The 20,673-nt window shown below is 40.3% G+C and overlaps 2 protein-coding genes and 1 pseudogene across 3 annotated transcripts in view; 2 read left to right on the top strand and 1 right to left on the bottom strand.

Annotated features, from left to right (window-relative positions):
* Positions 1-20,673, bottom strand: part of LOC128620317 (uncharacterized) — a 140,185-nt gene that overhangs the window by 65,364 nt on the left and 54,148 nt on the right. The window lies entirely within an intron of this gene.
* On the top strand, positions 453-4,940 carry LOC128620270 (tripartite motif-containing protein 16-like). The gene is made up of 6 exons (XM_053645129.1): positions 453-1,181; positions 2,029-2,124; positions 2,254-2,496; positions 2,700-2,889; positions 3,586-3,642; positions 4,022-4,940. Exons 1-6 carry the CDS (start codon positions 597-599, stop codon positions 4,561-4,563), a joined length of 1,713 nt encoding a protein of 570 aa, XP_053501104.1. The 5' UTR covers positions 453-596; the 3' UTR covers positions 4,564-4,940.
* Positions 5,273-20,341, top strand: LOC128620335 (E3 ubiquitin/ISG15 ligase TRIM25-like; annotated as a pseudogene).

A 20,673-nucleotide genomic window follows, 5' to 3' on the forward strand; every position in this document is an offset into this window, starting at 1 on the left:
TTTGAAGAACGCAATTATTGAAAATGAACTTGCAGGAGTCTCACGTGCTACCAAGACAGGGATTTACTCATCAGAGGATTTGGGGGAGTTTTCATGGACTTAATGTGGATTATAATAATAAAAATGATTCTCTACAACCTTATCTGTGTTGTCTCTGGATTTGGATTCTGAATATTTATTTACAGGTTGTTGTTTTTTTTAATTCAACATTTATTCCCAGTCACCTCTGATGCCAAGGCGTGACATGATTCTGATACCATGTTAATGAAAGTTCTTCCTTCATTACACGCACGTGTCTTTAATGCGATATGATCAAACACAATCCTCTTCTTTTCTTTAACATGAGGCGATAAAGCTGTTATTTACTTCGGTTTAACTTTGTGATTCCACTCAGTGTTTGTGAAACCTGGAATTCTTCACTGACTGTGTAACACACCTCATGAAGGAACACACCAAGCACACAGCTCTGGAATAAAACATCACACATGATCTCTGTGCTCCTCCTTCTTTCTCTCTAATTCCTTCCCCCTCCCTTTCTCTCTCACTCTCTCTGTGTGTGTGTGTGTGTGTGTGTGTGTGTGTGTGAGTTCAGGTAAATGGCAGAGGCCAGTATTTCAGTGGATCAGTTCAGCTGTCCAGTTTGTCTAGATCTACTGAAGGATCCGGTGACGATATCCTGTGGTCACAGTTTCTGTAAGGTGTGTATTAATGGCTGCTGGGATAAGGAAGATAAGAGTGGAGTGTATCGCTGTCCTCAGTGCAGAGACACTTTCACTCCGAGGCCTGTTCTACGCAGAAACAACATGCTGGCTGAAGTGGTGGAGAAACTGAAGAAGACTGAAGTCCAAGCTGTTTCTCCTGCTCAATGTTACACTGGACCTGGATATGTGGAGTGTGATTTCTGCACCGGGAGAAAATGCAAAGCCGTCAAGTTCTGTCTGATGTGTCTGGCGTCCTTTTGTGAAACTCATCTGAAACCTCACTATGAAGTTCCTGCTTTGAAAAAGCACGAGTTAGTCGAAGCGTCTGGAAATTTACAAGAAAAGATCTGCTCTGAGCATGATAAAGTGCTGGAGATCTACTGTCGTACTGACCAAAGCTTCATCTGTTATCTGTGTATGACGGAAGAACACAAAAGCCACGACACCGTCTCAGTTAAAGTATACAGAACTGAAAAACAGGTGAGAACTAGAAACATTTTTTAGGACCAATTAATTCTACTCATGTCTACAACCAGTTGTTTTAACCTGATTAAAAATGTATTTAAAGTTAAAAATCTTTTTCCATTCGTGTATTCGTAAGAAATTTTTTAAATGTATTAAAAAGATTATTGAAATATAATTTATCATCAGTAAGAGAATGTTGAATTTCTTCTTGCTCAGTGATAGTCATAAACTCGTCAAACAGGTAAGTGAACATTTCTGTTGACTGGGTGAGGCAACACACACATTTCACAAAGAGAGAGAGAGAGAGAGAGAGAGAGAGACAGAGACAGACAGACATACAGACTCAGGGTAAAGCAACTCACATTTCAAAACATTTCTCCTGCACGTAGTTCACTGTTGCATTTTTCTACCAGGGATGGTAAAAATCTTACATCCGGCAGCTTTAAATAGGCCGCTCTAATAAAAAGACAAAAGCAGTTAATTAACAGGATTATACAGGAGGAATAAAAGGGATGTCTTGGGCATGGAACCATCATCCAGGCTTTTACATTTTAAGCATGTGTACACAGCACACAACTAATAAACACACACACAGTACACACTAACTTTACAGAACAGCTCGAGACACAGCTGTGTAAAACATATTTTCAATTTATTACGTTAAGCCTCATGAGTGTTGCAGCAAAAAGCATTCACCTTACAGTCAGGAGAAGGTGAGTTTAAATCCCATCAGTGCTGTACACCAGCATAACTGGCCTGCTGTCTCCTCTGTCAATTAGAACAGCAGTATCCGTGTGGGTGTGAGTTCATGTGTAGGAGGAAGTGGAGTAAATAAAAAACCTAATCAACGAAATGTTCACAGAGAGAGTTAAAGGAGGAGCAGATGAAATCCCAGCAGAGAATCCAGGAGAAGCAGAAGAAGGTGCAGGAGCTGAAACAGGCTGTGAACACTCTAAAGGTGAGCAGTGAGCAGATACAGAGCTGCTCCTAGAAACACACACAACATGGACAACGAGTCATTTAGAGGGCCAGTAAGAGACAGAATGATAGATGAGCTTTAAATCGTGTGTGTGTGTTCTCCTAACAGTGCAGTGCACAGACAGCAGTGGAGGACAGTGAGAGGATCTTTACTGAGATGATCAGCTCCATGGAGAAAAGGCGCTCGGAGGTGACGGAGCTGATCAGAGCTCAGGAGAAGGCTGAACTGAGTCGAGCTGAACGACTCCTGGAGCAACTGGAGCAGGAGATCGCTGATCTTCAGAGGAGAGTCACTGAGCTGGAGCAGCTTCCACACATAGAGGATCACTTCCACTTCCTCCAGGAAATAAAGGTACACTACATCCACATTTCCAGGTGAAATATACAGGTTATGGGTTCATTGGATAAATAATGGTTCCTAGATGTCTAAAACTGTTCCACTTCGAACCTTTTCTAATATGTAAACAACCTGCTGTAAGATTTTACTTAAAAACTTTAAAGTAAATTGTAGCTGTAATTTCTTCTCCTAATTTTATGCCTAATTGCTGTATGCAGGTTTTAGTCTCTGGCCGTCGCTCTCCCGAATTTACTAGACCAGATTTTCAGTCTGATCTCCGTGAGGACTCATACAGCATCACTGTCAATCAACATGTCTCATTTGATGGAGTGAGGAAATCTCTCTCTGCTCTGAAAAAGAGAGTCGAGGAAATCTGCCAGGAGGAATTCATCAAAATCCCTGAACATGGTAAGCGGAGCTGTTCCTGCTGCAGTGAGGGAAGTCTTTACTCGCTCGGTGACAGAGTGATGTCGAGGTGTCAGTCTTCATTCCTGAGCACCAAAGCTCTGCACAGTTTAGAGTTTTTAACACTCATCTGATTCCAGTCTTGATGATGAATTGCTGATGTGAATGAGTTTGTGTTCGAGCTGAGAAACTCTGCACTCTGTTGCTTCAAGACTGAAGACTGACACCTGATCTACACACGTTTCTGAGTTACACGCGTTTCTGATCTACACAGGTTTCTGATCTATACATGTTTCTGATCTACGCACGTTTCTGAGTTACACGCGTTTCTGATCTACACAGGTTTCTGATCTATACATGTTTCTGATCTACGCACGTTTCTGAGTTACACGCGTTTCTGATCTACACAGGTTTCTGATCTATACATGTTTCTGATCTACACACGTTTCTGAGCTACACGTTTCTGAGCTACGCGTGTTTCTGAGCTGAAAACATTTCTGAGCTACGCACATTTCTGATCTACGCACGTTTCTGAACTACACGCGTTTCTGAGCTACGTGTGTTTCTGAGCTGAAAACATTTCTGAGCTACGCATGTTTCTGATCTACGCACGTTTCTGAACTACACGCGTTTCTGAGCTACACAGTTGTCTGATATTATGGTTTTTATCATCAGACCATTTTATTTCTGTCTCCACAGTTGAAGACGTTCAGATTTTACTCTCAGAGCCAAAGAGCAGAGACCAGTTTCTGAAATGTACGTCTACACCCACACACAGACGCACACACACAAAGCAGACACTCACACACAAAAAACACAGACGAACTCAGACACATACCCACACAAAACTACTCACACACAAAAACTCAGACACAAACTCCCACACGTGCAAACACGTATACGCCCACACACACAAGCATAAACACACACACACAGACACACGCGCACACAAACACATACAGACACACTCACACAAAACGCACACAAGCATAGACACAGAAACAGACACACAAATACATAATCACACAAAGAATCACACACACACACACACACATACACACACACTGTCTCACTCTCCACATAAATATATCATCTGATTAATATCTAACTTGTTCACATTTGTCATGTGTTTTAGATTTCTGTGATCTGACTCTGGATCCCAACACAGTAAATTATGACCTCATTCTGTCTGAGAAGAACAGAGCGGTTTCGTACAGTGAGAGACAGCAGCAGTACTCTGATCATCCAGAGAGATTTGACTCCTACTGGCAGGTGTTGAGTAAGGAGAGTGTGTGTGGACGCTGTTACTGGGAGGTGAAGTGGAGCGGTGGTGTGTACATATCAGTCTCATATAAAGACATCAGCAGGAAAGGACAGGGTAATGAGTGTGTGTTTGGAGGCAACAATCAGTCATGGAGTCTGCGGTGTTATTCTTATTCTACTTCTCTCTTTTTCTGGCACAACAACATTGAGACTGATCTCAGAGTCCCATCATCCTCCAAAATAGGAGTGTATGTGGATCACAGTGCAGGAACTCTGTCCTTCTACAGTGTCTCTGACACGATGAAGCTCCTGCACAGAGTCCACACCACGTTCACTCAGCCTCTATACGCTGGGTTTAGGCTCTATTGGTTGTATGATTCTACTGTGAGATTGTGTGATCCAGAATGTGTGTAGTGTTTTATGTATAATTCCTGCACTTTGCCATTTATTAATTAAAACAGATGAGTATTTTCACAATAATTAAAAAGTTCTGATCGACACACGTGATGATTTACACAAAAAATATGATTTTATGGTTTTTATCATCAGACCATTTTATTTCTGTCTCCACAGTTGAAGACGTTTAGACTTTACTCTCAGAACCAAAGAGCAGAGATGTACGTCTACAACAAACACACACACACACACACACACACACACACACACACACTCTCTCTCTCTCACACACTCACATACACACTTAATAAGTACTCTCTTTACTTATTCATTGCTTGAACCAGACTCTTTCGTTAGCAAATATTTTTACCGTTATTATCTCTCTGTCTCTCTCTCTCTCTCTCTCTCTCTATATATATATACCCGTCGGTATATATCTTAGTTTGTGATCTACGAAACACCAATATCTCTGCCGTCGCAGAGGCGAAGTTCCTGGAGCTTCTTATAAGAAATCGCTCCATGTAATACTTCTCTCAATGTAATACACGCATTTCTTATATCATTGACTCCCTTCCATATAGACAGCAATACCCAATGACTTCATAAAATTCTAATTCTAAATCATTTACTCCCTTCCACACAGACAGAAATACACAAAGACTTCATAAAATTCTAATTCTAAATCATTGACTCCCTTCCATACAGACAGCAATACACGATGACTTCATAAAATTCTAATTCTAAATTCTTGATGATTCCTACCAGTCAGTGGTATGGCTGCATTGGTCTTTCACTCTGCATAATAAAGGGAAAATTGTCTGCGTGTTAACACGGACTTCAGGGTGAAACCTTTCCACGTACTTCCTCCGGTTTGCTTGCTGTCCAGAAAAGCTGAAAAGACTCGCGCAGCCCAGCCAGGGATGCTGAAGGTAAAAAGGTTTATTACAGAAAGATGGTTAATACAGGATAGAATAAAGCAGGATAGAATAATTAGAGCGCTCTGAAGCCTTTGTACTAAACCACTTCTATATATATATATATATATATATGACATGCAGAGCATGACATATTTCTGTGTACCGATAAGAAGCAGTTTGAGGCAGTTCAAACAGGCTTTGTTTTAGGATCTTGGAAGATGTTTAGACGAAGCTTGAAGAGAAGAACATATTTGTGTCTCTGTAAGCAGATAAACATTCTGTACTTATCTCAGTGACATGACATGGCTTTCTTAGGCATTATCCTCTGATGAGAATGAAATAGAACAAGAACAAAACTATTACAAAGTAAAAATGAGTAATTTCCCTCACATTTCCCCCATTTTATCATTACAAAATATAATAACTAAAATTAACAGAGAAATTACAATGCTGTGAGTACATCAGAACTTCAGAATTCTTTCACGGTTCAACTGAATTCAACATAAAACAGACATAATGAAGGCGCTAAGGCTGTTTTTGCAGATATAAAGTATCCTGTAGTCAAGCAAGCTCATTTAGGGTGAAATGAGAGTCGTCCTGGTCAAAGGAATATTTACAATAGGTGTGAAATGGATGTCAGTGGGTCGTCATCATCAGTGTCACTGGCAGAATCTGATAGCCAGTCAGGTTTAGGATACAAGTCAGGTTGGTCATCATAGTGATAGTAATCAGTCTTTGTCAACATCAGCGTTTGGTCATTAGTAATTTCAAAGAGCGTGAGAGACTGCTCTGAACAAGAGAAACAATACAAAGCAGAATGAGAAAGACAAGAAGAATTATTGCATCTATTGGTAGACAGACAGTTAATATCTACGAGCCCCATCCCCTGAGTACTGAGTTCAGCCAATCAAACCCCGTCTCGCTAGTCTGTATTGGGTTGTGTATCGCAGACCACATGTGTTCAATGATAGAATAACCATTATGTGTCTATGTGATGAGGGGACGTGTGACGTTGTGTGGGTAGCACTGTTGGCAATGATTCTTATGACGAAAGGCGATACAGAACGGTTTACAGAGGCGGCCAATATCTTGACAAACGGGCTTTTAACTACTACTTGTCGTCCAATCTACAGCATTTGTTTACTAGAGAACTTCGTGGGCTTATGTGGGACATATAGAAATCACGTTGCCTTAGGCACTTAGTCCCGTCACAACGATCAGCAACAGGAGCTTTGGGGCGTAAGAGGTGCGGTAGCAAAGACACTGGTACGCACTAATGAAGTTCAGTCCTCCTAAGAGTACAGTTTCCGTGTCATCAACATTTTCTCCAAAAACTACATGTCCGTGATTTCGCAGGCTACTAGATACCACTTGGTTTGAGAATGTGTGTTTGAGTGCAGTGTGTCGTGTGTGTGGGTGTGTATATGCAGTTCATTGCTTGTGAGCGTAGGTCCTCCTAGAGGCCTCTTGATTTAGAATTATGGTCTAGTTCTCCTATTTCAGTCCCGTCCTCTCCAGCTCAGTGCTCGGCTCTGGCACCCTCCTGCAGTGGCTCCCACACATCCACGTGGCTCTCTGGTTGACTTTCACTGCTGAATGAGTGACAAAGCGAACCTGCAATGGCCCAGACCACCGTGGCTTGTTCCACCGGGTCCTGTGGAAATCCTTGATCATGATCCACTCTCCGGGCTTCAGATCATCCAGCGGACTCGTGGCTGGAGCTTGAAGTGCTGCTTTTACCTGCTTGTGGATAGAGTGCAGAGAAGAGGACAGAGTTGCACAGTAATTTAACATTGCATCATCACATGCTGCAGCGTCAGGAAGAGGAGCTGTCACAGGTCCAATTCCTGTGTGTGGAGGTCTCCCAAACAGTATCCCAAAGGGCTAAGCCCATCCTAAGCCTGTTTCAGAACAGCATTTGCTCAGTCTGTTTTTTAGTGTCCCATTTTCTCTCTACCACCCCACCACTAGCTGGATGATATACACAGTGTTGCTTTAAGTCAGTACACAAATATTCACCCACCTACTTAAGGGCATGGCTCACAAAAGGTGTGCCATTATCACTGGTGTTTTTTTGTGGGAGTAATTCCATCTAGGAATTATTTCTCTAAGCAACACCTTTGATACAGTGTCTGATTCCTGTTTGGACATAGGGATGTGGCCTTCTCTACCTTCAAAACTCAACCCACGTTATGAGTTGTGCAAACAAAATATTTAAATTTTTTTACAGTAGTTAGAGGGTGCACGGTGGCTTAGTGGTTAGCACGTTTGCCTCACACCACCAGGGTCTGCGGTTCAAGTCCTGGCGTGGCCAGAGTTTGCATGTTCTCCCCGTGCTGTGGGGGTTTCCTCTGGGTACTCTGGTTTCCTCCTCCAGTCCAAAGACATGCATGGTAGTCTGATTGGCATGTCTAAAGTGTCTGTAGTGTAGGAATGTGTGTGTGATTGTGCCCTGTGATGGACTGGCACCCTGTCCAGGGTGTACCCTGCTTTGTGCCCGATGCTCCCTGGGATAGGTTCCCTGTGACCCTGAAAAGGAGTGGATGGATGATTATTTTCTTTTGAGTTTTTCTTTTTGGGACCATAGATGCAGCTGCCTGCTTTGCTGCACTGTCCACTCAAAGTTTCTTGGAAAACGGGGTCTAATTTGTTAGTGTGTGCATAACATACCGCAATGGTTTTGGGGAGTAGGACTGCGTACAGTAGCTCAGAGACTAGTTTGCGGTGGGCTATGTGTGTTCCTGAACTCATCAGGAAGTTCCTGTGTTTCCATATTGTCCCCAAATCATGTACTACCTCAAAGGCATATCTGCTGTCTGTGAAGATATTTACTAACTGTCCTCAGCATGTCTTCATGCCTCTATGAGGGCATACAGTTCAGCTGCTTGTGCTGAAAGGTTTGAGAGGAGACTTCTTGACAGTCCGTCTCGTGTGCGGTTACTACTACATAACCCACTCGATTTTTACCGTCTCTGGATCACGTGACACAGACCCATCCACAAAGAGGATCAATCTGGGTTTTCCATTGGAACATCTTTCAGGTCGCCTCTAGGAGAGCAGAGTTCATTAGTCAGTACAACACAGTCATGTGGTTCTCCGTCTCCATCTGTTGGAAGAAGAGAAGCAGGGTTAAGGACAGTACATCGTTTTATAGAGACATTTGACATGTCTAGTAGTTTAGTGTTATGGTGCAGCCACCGTTGCGTGGACAGGTGTGAGGTTTTCTGTTCAAGTAGGAGTAGCAACACCTCATGTGGAACCAAGAAGATCAATTCTGAGTAACCTACCAGGTCTCTGAATGCCACCACAGCTTTCTCAGCTGCTGCTCCTGCACATACACACAGGAAACTCTGCAGCGACTGGATCCAACTTACCTGAGAATGAGCTGTCCTGCCTGTTGCATATGCCATCTCTCTGAGCGGTGCTTCTAGAATGGTATAGTTTAGAATGAAAGATCTTCGATACAATCACATACCTAGGATAGAGAGAACTTGTTTCTTCATCAGAGGCTTGGGAATCTTCTGGATTGCAGATACTCTTTCAGCAGAGAGTTTCTTTCCCTTTGCAGAAATGTCATGACCCAAGAAATCTCACTTCTCATTGTACATACTGTAATTTGGAGAGACTGGCTTTGTGCCCTTCCTTAGCAAGATGCTGCAACAATTTCATGCTGTCAGTTTCTCACTGTGCCCTGGAGAAAGTGGTAGAGGTGTTAAGCTGTCCTTTAGCATTTGGATGTATATCGTTAGTGACTCTCAATATCCCTAACACAAGCGAGTGAAAGTGTAAGGACGTCCGTCAAATATGAATGCAAACTAAAACTGTCTGTCTTTATCAAGGGATATTCTGAAAAAATGCATTAGCTAAATCTACGACTGAAAACCATTCGCTATTTGCTTGAACCTGGCTTAATATAATGTAAGAATTTGGCACGTCTGGAGCTCTCTGTTTGACTGCTGCATTAACCGCTTGCAAATCTTGTACAAATCTCAATTCAGCATGTTGTGGGGGGTTTCTTGCATTCTTTACCGGAAATATTGGGGGAAATATTCAATCTGGGCAGGGAACAATGACCCCTGCCTTCAATAATGAACTGAAATCTGGTCTAATGCCCTCAATAGCTTCTGATTTAAGAGGGTATTGAGATTGTCTGGGCCTAAAGTCAGATTTGGGAGTGATCACGACTGGTGATGCACTTCTAATCAGGCCTATGTCATGTTTACCTTGGGTCTACAGCCCGAGAGGCACCTTCTTCAACTGTGGGTGTGTCTCTAGGTGTTTAGGGCTTGTCCCAAGGTTCAGAAACATTCCCCTGTCATGACAAATAACATCCCGGTTAACCTTGCACATTTCCAGGTAGAATTTTTTATAAACTCCCAGCATCAGGTTGTACCATATGTTGGAGGTGGGTTTCTGTTCCCAATCTGTAATTTTCCCACTCTCAGGCACAGACAGAAAAGGTACAAAATGTGTGCCAAATCTCTAGACATTCAATTAATCATATAACTTATAGGTTCAATAGAGCAAACCTTAAGAATGTAAAAGAATTTATCTGTGAGTCCACATACAGCAATTTGGAAGAACTTACAGTTTTCTCTTCCCTCCTTTTTTAAATAATAATTTATTATTATTATTATTATTATTATTATTATTATTATTACGACTGTTGTTTTTATCTCAGTAAATTTTACTTGTGCGTTAAATTTGTCTGTGTCATGTCTGTGTCTCTGTAAGCAGATAAACATTCTGTACTGATCTCAGTGACATGACATGGCCTTCTTAGGCATTATCCTCAGATGAACATGAACAAGAACAAAATTATTACAAAGTAATACACACAAGACTCAGCATCACTGTGGTGACATGTGTTTGTGCCATGATATCTGAAAACCTGACCACAACACAGTACAAAGACTGCACTACTTTGTGTATTAATCCATTTCTGGTTACTAGTTTCAAGGCAAGTGGGTTGAGTTTCCACCAGAGTCATTATACTGAGAGTGAGAGTAATGGAAAAGAAGATGGAGCCAGAAAGGCTGAGAAAATAAGAGACAAACATACATTTTGTTTTAGAAATTGAGAAAGAGACAAGAGAGAGGGAGAGAAGGAGAATCAGAGAGTAATGAAAAATGAGAGTGGAAATGGAGAAGGTGACAGAGATAAAGAGATAAAGAGATGCTGGGCTGGTGGTGTTTTCCATTAATTTGTCAGACATACCTATATCACTCTAAACAAACAATATTATTTAGGCTGCTATGCTATAAAAAATGTTTCTAAACCTACAACACCGATTTAAAGACACATTATGAGAACTATGATATGCATTATCGAGATGGCTAGTTTAGTCATCTCAGGCTGCCCTGAAATTACGATATATATACATATTTTTTATCTCCACCAAGTTTTCCTTAAAAAGCGACTCACAGGGAGTAGGTAGCTGTCAGGTAGTTTCAAGAGGTGGATAAGGAATTTTATTCCAAATGTGATTTGTCTTGCCGCCAGCAGAGGGCGGGATCGCTCCTTTAAGAGATGTGTGCTGACAGAAATCAGTCTGTTTAACAAATATGGGACTCTGGGAAATATGACAGAGTTTTGGGCGAACTGTTCAGCTACAGTTTAACTACTACTAAACACTCCTAAATTGTATATTTCAGTTTAGCCTCTTGTTTTTTTTATAGGAGTGAAAAAAGGTCTTGCACGTAGAATGTAATTAGTTCTTTCTGCTACTAAGGAAGAGATGGAGGACGGAGGAAGATGTGGTGGAGGTATACAACAGAAAAAAAAAAACTTTTCAGAATTAGAAGAGTATCAGGAAGCAAGAATGGGAATGGGCCCAGAAATCCATCTGTTTCCATGACAACCGCTTCCCCAGCTTCCCCTCCATCCCCCAGACTACTATTTACTCTGCAGCATCAGTGGTTAAATTTAATTCGTTTATTATTTGGAAACTGTAATTTATTAATCACTTAGAAATATTTATCTAGCACTTACCAGGCATCGATTCGAAGGTGGTCCGAGATGTGACGTACAAGACGTGTATACTAACTAGATTTTTATATTGATTCCACCCGTATTTCAGAGCAGTACACTAGGATCATGTCAGAAGCAGCATATTAAGATGAGGTGGTTATGTAGAAATATAGAAGATTTTTTTAATTTCATCTCAGTGTGCCATAGCTCTCGAATGTCAAAACAAACACTACAAGATTCATAGTATTTCCTAAAAAAACACATTTTTTAAAAAAGGAAAAACAAACATACAAACAAACAAGACAATTAATTTGAGGTGTTAACCTAAAAAAAGTATCTATGGATGATTCCTCACTTGTAATGAAGTATTTTATAAATTATTATGCACGGCACTACTGTTTGGAAATTTAACAGAGAATCAGAAGCGTTAATATTAAAGAAAAATTGAGTTTATAATCTAAATGGATTAATATTTGATGAATGCAACTATTTAGCATGAATTGGGCTTTATATTATAGATATAACCTTGCTACTTTTTGCTGTCTTTTTTTGTTTTTAGAACAAGTCTATAAAAGTAAATAAAAGAAAACAGAAAATCACATCCCAAGACAGGGATTCACAGCTCAGGAATAAAATCTCTCTCTCTCTCTCTCTCTCTCTCTCTCTCTCTCCCTCTCCCTTTCTCTCTCTCTCTCTCTCCCTTTCTCTCTCTCTCTCTCTCTCTCTCTCTCTCTCTCTCTCTTTCTCTCTCACAGGAAGCCACTCCTCATTTCAGAGAAAACGAAGCTCAAAGTTCAGTGCAATCTCTCTCTCTCTCTCTCTCTCTCCCTCTCTCTCTCTCTCTCTCTCTCTCTCTCTCTCTCTGCGTTTGAGTTCAGGAAAATGGCTGAGGACAGTATTTCAGTAGATCAGTTTTCAGTGGATCAGTTCAGCTGTCGAATGTGTCTGGATCTACTGAAGGTTCCGGTGACGATCCCCTGTGGTCACAGTTTCTGTAAGGTGTGTATTAATGACTACTGGAATCAGGAAGATGAGAGCGGAGTGTATCGCTGTCCTCAGTGCAGATACACTTTCACTCCAAGGCCTGATCTATGCAGAAACAACATGCTGGCTGAAGTGGTGGAGAAACTGAAGTAGACTGAAGTCCAAGCTGCTTCTCCTGCTCACTGTTACGCTGGATCTGGAGATGTGGAGTGTGATTTCTGCACCGGGAGAAAATGCAAAGCCGTCAAGTCCTGTCTGATGTGTCTGGCCTCCTCTTGTGAAACTCATCTGAAACCTCACTATGAAGTTCCTGCTTTGAAAAAGCAGAAGTTAGTCGAAGCTTCTGGAAATCTACAAGAGAAGATCTGCTCTGAGCATGATAAAGTGCTGGAGATCTACTGTCGTACTGACCAAAGCTTCATCTGTTATCTGTGTATGATGGAAGAACACAAAAGCCACGACACTGTCTCAGTTAAAGCGTGCAGAACTGAAAAACAGGTGAGAAAAGCAAGTCTAATATATTCAGAGTCAATTCATACAATTTACAGTTCTAATCTAAAGTAGCTGAAGGTTTTCACTCCAAGCAGGAGAGACACCTCATTCCACTGGTTTAATCATTCGGTCTCCGTCTATAAACGACTGATGAGTTTGATCAGTTCTGACTCCTGATCTGTTGGAGAGAAAATCTGATCTTTGTGGATAAGATTGGACACTCTCCTGCTTTACTCAGTTTCAGTATGTATTTTTAATAAAATTAATAATAATAATGTTGAAGTGAATGAAGGGCTATCGGCCGATAGTTTAAAAACATCTGAGGATCAGGGCGGATTATATCCTGTCAATCAAAAGAGGGCGGGGAAAACACATGGATTTGGTGCTGTGTGTAAAGATGATGTCTCTCATGTGGAATGACGACAAAACTGCAGTTTGTAATCTCTTTAATCTCTGCACTGATTAAATTTTACACCAGAAGTGAGCAGCAGTGAAGCTGGAGTTTGGCGTCAAGTCTGAATTAAAGGGCCAGTACACTGTTGAAAGATTTAAATGAAGATGAGTTAAAAAAAAAAGTAGTATATATTGCACAGAAAACTATATTTGTAGAGTAGTATATTTCATATCCAGTTAATGTTAGTATGAGTTAATATCATCAAAAAAAATTATTATATTAGGCCTATATATTACCAGTTTGATGTTCAGTGATGAAGTAGAAATGTTTTTGTTTGTGGTGAGTGAATATGAGACTAACAGGAGGTTTTTTAGAATTCAGTCAATATTAATATGAATTAATAATATTCAATAAATTAATAATCTTACTTTAATCTTCAGAATTTAGTTCATGTGTTCATGTTAATTAGAGTAATGTGTTTTCTGTTTATGAGGCCAGTTACTGTGAAACAAAATGATGTTGAAATGGAGAGAATAAAGTTTTTATTTGTATTTCTTTCAGAATTGTGGAATTAATTATTATACATTTAAAAGAAGGCATAAAAGGCAGAATGATCGTTATGGATTATTGGTTATCAATATCGGCTGAAAAATTTAGTATCAGTGCATGTCTAGTGTTTGTTAGTAATGTGAAATGTATTGTATTTGTCATCAGAGCGAGTTAAAGGAGGAGCAGATGAAATCCCAGCAGAGAATCCAGGAGAAGCAGAAGAAGGTGCAGGAGCTGAAACAGGCTGTGAACATTATAAAGGTGAGCAGTGAGCAGAGACAGAGCTGCTCCTAGAAACACACACGACATGGACAACGAGTCATTTAGAGACCCAGTAAGAGACGGAATGATAGATGAGCTTGTGTGTGTGTGTGCGTGTGTGTGTGTGTGTGTGTGTGTCTCCTAAAAGCTCACTGCACAGACAGCATGAGAGGATCTTTACTGAGATGATCAGCTCCATGGAGAAAAGGCGCTCGGACGTGACGGAGCTGATCAGAGCTCAGGAGAAGGCTGAACTGAGTCGAGCTGAACGACTCCTGGAGCAACTGGAGCAGGAGACCGCTGATCTTCAGAGGAGAGTCACTGAGCTGGAGCAGCTTCCACACACACACGATCACCTCCACTTCCTCCAGGAAATTAAGGTACACTACATCCACATTTCCAGGTGAAATATACATGTTATGGGTTCATTGGATAAATAATGGTTCCTAAAGCTCTAAAACTGTTCCACTTCAAACCTTTTCTAATATGTAAACAACCTGCTGTAAGATTTTACTTAAAAACTTTAAAGTAAATTGTAGCTGTAATTTCTTCTCCTAATTTTATGCCTAATTGCTGTATGCATGATTTAGTCTCTGGCTGTCGCTCTCCCGAATTTACTAGACCAGATTTTCAGTCTGATCTCCGTGAGGACTCACACAGCATCAATGTCAGTCAACATGTCTCATTTCATGGAGTGAGGAAATCTCTCTCTGCTCTGAAAAAGAGACTCAAGGAATTCTGCCAGGAGGAATTCATCAAAATCCCTAAACATGGTGAGAGAAATTGTCCTGCTGGGAAATCTTTACTTTCTCTTCAGCACGGTAAAGAGAGACATCAAATTTCCCCAAAACACACAGAAATGATTTCATATGATTACGTGAACTTCCTGTTATTGCTGCTCTCTACTGAAAAGATGATTTTATACAGTTATACTTAGTATTCATGTCTTAATAGTGTAAAAGCTTTTGTTTTATTTTCTGTTATTCTACTATGAATAAAGCACAGAGGACACACACACATTTATTCACACATTCCTACAAAGAGAGAGAGACACAGAGAGTTTATAAGTCATACGAATAACATTTATTCTGTAGTCATTAGTTACCAAAGCAGCTCTCTGCTCGTGTTCGTTAATAACGTTTATTTCTCCGTCATTCAGAAGGAAAATCTCATTTAAATCCCACAGCTAGAGAATGTGTTTTCTAAAATAAAATGCTGATTAGACATCAGACACAAATTTTATCACTTTAAACTGTTTCCGTCTTTCACACCACCTGATTTTTCCTTCTCCATTTTGTTTCTGTGTCTCCACAGCTGCAGCAGTTCAGATCATTTTACCCTCAGAACCAAAGAGCAGAGAAGATTTTCTGCAGTGTACGTGTAAAATATACACACACACTCACACACTCCCCTTCACACACCGATTCACACACACCGTGACACACCCATTCACACACCCCTTGACACACCCCTTGACACACTCATTCACACGCCCCTTCACGCGCCCCTTCACACACCCCTTCACACACCCATTTACACACCCATTCACACACTACAGAAACTTTGGAAACGACAATCCATGCATGTGTTTGGACTGAGGGAGGAAACCAGAGTACCCGGAGCAAACCCCCACAGCATGGGGAGAACATGCAACCTCTGCACACAGAGGGCCACACACACACACACGCACACACTCTCTCGCTCTCTCTCTCTCACACATACTCAATTCAATTCAATTCAATTCAATTTTATTTGTATAGCGCTTTTTACAATAGACATTGTCTCAAAGCAGCTTTACAGAAATATCAACATGGTATACAGATATTAAAGGTGCGAATTTATCCCAACTGAGCAAGCCACTGAGTGGCGACGGTGGCAAGGAAAAACTCCCTAAGATGTTTTAAGAGGAAGAAACCTTGTGAGGAAACCGACTCAGAAGGGAACCCATCCTCATCTGGGTAACAACAGATAGTGTGAAAAAGTTCATTATGGATTTATATGAAGTCTGTATGGCCTTAGGAGCAGCCGTAGTCCCAGCAGTCTGGAATTAGAGAAGATTTGAGCTCCATCCAGAGGCAGAAAGGATCTGGATCTCTAGTATCTCCATAAATTCATGTGGGGCTCGGCAAAAGGAGAGAGGGAGAAAAAAGATAATTATGACTGCGAAGTAGTAGAACAGAATCTAGTCAGGGTAGGCTTGAGTAAACAAATACGTTTTAAGCCTAGACTTAAACACTGAGACTGTGTCTGAGTCCCGAACACTAATAGGAAGACTGTTCCATAACTGTGGGGCTCTATAAGAGAAAGCTCTTCCCCCTGCTGTAGCCTTCACTATTCGAGGTACCGTCAAATAGCCTGCATCTTTTGATCTAAGTAGGCGTGGCGGATTATATAAAACCAAAAGGTCGCTTAGATATTGTGGCGCGAGACCATTTAGTGCTTTATAGGTTAATAAAAGTATTTTATAGTTAATGCGAGATTTTACTGGGACCCAATGCAGTATTGATAATATCGGTGTGATATGGTCATACCTTCTAGTTCTAGTTAGGACTCTAGCAGCTGCATTCTGGACTAACTGGAGCTTATCTATATTCCTACTGGAACATCCAGACAGTAAGGCATTACAGTAATCTAATCTAGAGGTGACGAATGCATGAACTAGTATTTCCGCATCATGTAGTGACAATATGTTTCTTATTTTAGAAATATTTCTGAGATGAAAGAAGGCTATCCTAGTAATATTATCTACATGAGCATCAAATGATAGGCTGGAGTCAATAATCACTCCAAGGTCTTTAACTGCTGCACATGATGAAACAGAAAGACCATCCAGAGTAACCATGTGATCAGAAAGATTACTTCTAGCTACACGTGGGCCTAATAAAAGTATTTCTGTTTTATCAGAATTAAGTAGAAGGAAGTTAGTTAACATCCAATGTCTAATGTCCTTTACACAATCCTCAGCTTTACTAAGCTTCTGTCTGTCCTCTGGCTTCGCTGAAACATACAACTGTGTATCATCAGCATAACAGTGGAAGCTAATTCCATGTTTATGAATAATTTGACCTAGGGGTAGCATATATAAAGTAAAGAGCAGTGGGCCTAAAACAGAACCCTGTGGAACTCCAAAAGTAACCTCAGTACGCATGGAGAATTCACCATTTACATCTACGAACTGATAACGATCGGTCAGATAAGACCTGAGCCAGGAGAGGACTGTTCCCTTAATACCAACAACATTTTCTAATCTATCAAGGAGAATAGTGTGATCTATAGTATCAAAAGCTGCACTAAGGTCGAGTAACACAAGCAGAGAGACACAACCCTGATCGTAGGTCAGTAGAAGGTCATTTACTACTTTAACTAATGCTGTCTCTGTGCTATGATGAGGTCTAAACCCTGACTGATACATTTCATGAATGTTATTCCTATCTAAGTACGAGCATAACTGCTTTGCTACAAACTTTTCTAAAATCTTAGAGATGAAGGGGAGATTTGATATTGGTCTATAGCTGGACAATTGAGACGATTCAAGATCAGGTTTTTTAATCAAGGGTTTAATAACTGCTAATTTAAGTGATTTAGGTACATAGCCAGTGCTTAGGGAAGAATTGATTATATTTAGAAGTGGTTCAATTACTCCTGGACAAATCTGTTTAAACAAACATGTAGGTACGGGATCTAGTATGCAAGTTGATGAATTGGCTGAAGAGATTAATGTAGCTAGTTCGGTCTCTCTAAGCGAAGCAAAATACTCTAAACATTGATCTGATATTGCTACATTGTCATGTAATGGGTTTGTTACAGTACTGTCCGGTTTTAATTTAATGGCCTGTATTTCACGTCTAATATTTTCAACCTTATCGATGAAAAATTTCATGAAATCTTCACTGCTATGTAATGATTGAGTGTTTCTCTCTGTAGTGGTTTTATTCCTAGTTAATTTTGCTACTGTGTTGAAAAGGAATCTAGAATTGTTTTTGTTGTCTCCTATTAAGGTGGAGAAATAGATTTTTCTAGCATCGCCAAGAGATTTCCTATATTTCAGTAGGCTCTCCTTCCATGCTGTTTGAAATATCACCAGTTTGGTTTGACGCCATTTACGTTCTAATTGTCGAGTTGTCTGTTTTAAGGTTCGCGTTTGATCGTTATACCAGGGTGCTAATTTTTTTTCTCTAATTATTTTCCTTTTGAGTGGAGCCACTCTATCTAGCGTGTAGCGGAGTGTTGACTCCAAGCTTTCAGTCGCCTGATCGAGTTCTATGTGATCTGACGGTGATCCAAATCTAATTGATGTTTCTGCGAGGTTATTTATGAAGCTCGGTGCAGTAGCTGATGTGTAGGTACGTTTTACGCGGTAGCGAGGCGAGGTGGAAATATTATGATCAATTCGTATTATGAACGAGATAAGATAATGGTCTGAGACAACTTCAGACTGCGGAAGAATGATAATATTTTCTATACTTAGTCCGTATGTTAGTATGAGGTCAAGAGTGTGACCACCATTATGAGTAGGCCCGATTACGTTCTGATTAATCCCTACTGAATCTAAGATGGACACAACCGCTAATCTTAGAGGGTCTTCCAGGTTATCAAAATGAATATTAAAGTCTCCGACGATTAATGCTTTATCTACAGACACAACCAGGTTTGAGACAAAGTCTGCAAATTCACTAAGAAATTCAGTATATGGCCCTGGGGGTCTGTAAATAATAATTAGAGGAATTGACTTATTTTTTGTGGCTACATAACTTATACTGGTATAAAGAATTTCAAAAGAATTAAATTTATGCTTAGGTTTTTGTGTGACGACTAGATTTTTACTATGGATGAGACCAACACCTCCTCCTCTACCAGTTGAACGAGGCTGATGTACATAACTGTATCCAGGAGGACTGGCTTCATTTAATGCTATGTACTCGTTTGGTTTAATCCAAGTTTCTGTTAAACACATTAAATTACATTCCTGATCAGTAATGATGTCGTTAACAATAAGAGCCTTAGACGCAAGAGATCTAATGTTTAATAGTCCTAGCTTCAGATCAAAAGTGCTGGCTGTGCATTCAATATGATTTAATTTTATGTTAATTAGGTTACGAAGATAGACTTTCCGAGATTTTCTATATATTTGTATAGCTCGGGGAACAGACACAGTCTCTATAGTATGTACTACCGTATGTACTACTCTATAGTACAGTACTACATACTGTCTCTCTCTCACACACACACACACATACATACACGCACACACTCTCTCACACACACATACACACACACACTCTCTCACACACACTCTCACACACACATGCACTCTCTCTCACACACACACATACACTCTCTCTCTCACACACATACACGTACACACACTCTCTCTCTCACACACACACTCTCTCTCTCTCTCTCTCTCTCTCACACACACACACACACACACACACACACACACAAGCACACTCAAAAACAAACACACACACACATTCTGTGATTAATATCTAACGTTCATATTTGTCATGATTTTAGATTTCTGTGATCTGACTCTGGATCCCAACACAGTAAATTATTGCCTCATTCTGTCTGAGAAGAACAGAGCGGTGATGGTCAGTGGGAGAAAGCAGCAGTACTCTGATCATCCAGAGAGATTTGGCCCCAGGCAGGTGTTGAGTAAGGAGAGTGTGTGTGGACGCTGTTACTGGGAGGTGAAGTGGAGCGGTGGTGGTGTGGACATATCAATCTCATATAAAGACATCAGAAGGAAAGGACGGGGTATTGAGTGTCTGTTTGGACACAACAATCAGTCCTGGAGTCTGCGGTGTTATTCTTCTTCTTCTGTCTTTTTCTATCACAACAACCTTGAGACTGATCTCAGAGTTCCATCATCCTCCAGAATAGGAGTGTATGTAGATCACAGTGCAGGAACTCTGTCCTTCTACAACGTCTCTGACACGATGAAGCTCCTCCACAGAGTCCACACCACATTCACTCAGCCTCTATACGCTGGATTCTGGCTGCCGTCTTGTGGATCAACTGTGAGATTATGCAATCCAAAATAAAATATTAGTAATGTGATTTGTATTTAAAATATTCAATATATCATAATTTATTTTAATATCAAACTTACTCAGAGATATCTTCTTTTTTTTTATTAGTACCATTAGTTCTTCTTTCCTCTGTCTTTTAAGAGATTTTAATTATATAAATGTAAGTATTATTGCTTGTGAATACCTGTATAATATGAAATAATTGCTATAATCACTGGGGTCAGAGTATCTTTCCAGTTTTGATTAATATTATTAGATTATCGATCGCAACTTTCCACTTTCACCAATTTAATTTAATATAATGTAATCTCAAAGGAAGTAAAAATAAATAAAAGTAATATGTTGCGAGTCACGAGAAGCAGAGAGAGAGATGGATGCAAATGATTGATTAAAACAGGGAATGAGTAGAGAACCAATTAGAACCAAGTGTTATTTAATTTAACAAAAATACTGATATGTTATAACAGATCTAATTTAAATCAGGTCTTTTTTCTGTTTCTCTTTAACATAATTATTGTTAACTAAT

The sequence above is a fragment of the Ictalurus furcatus genome, chromosome 2 (assembly GCF_023375685.1).
Source record: "Ictalurus furcatus strain D&B chromosome 2, Billie_1.0, whole genome shotgun sequence".
In the NCBI taxonomy this organism is placed as follows: Eukaryota; Metazoa; Chordata; class Actinopteri; order Siluriformes; family Ictaluridae; genus Ictalurus; species Ictalurus furcatus.

Coding starts and splice junctions, on each gene's coding strand:
- LOC128620270 (XM_053645129.1), top strand. CDS start 597: ATGGCAGAGGCCAGTATTTCAGTGGATCAGTTCAGCTGTCCAGTTTGT. Junction 2,125..2,253: donor AGGCTGTGAACACTCTAAAG/GTGAGCAGTGAG, acceptor TTCTCCTAACAG/TGCAGTGCACAGACAGCAGT. Junction 2,890..3,585: donor CATCAAAATCCCTGAACATG/GTAAGCGGAGCT, acceptor CTGTCTCCACAG/TTGAAGACGTTCAGATTTTA.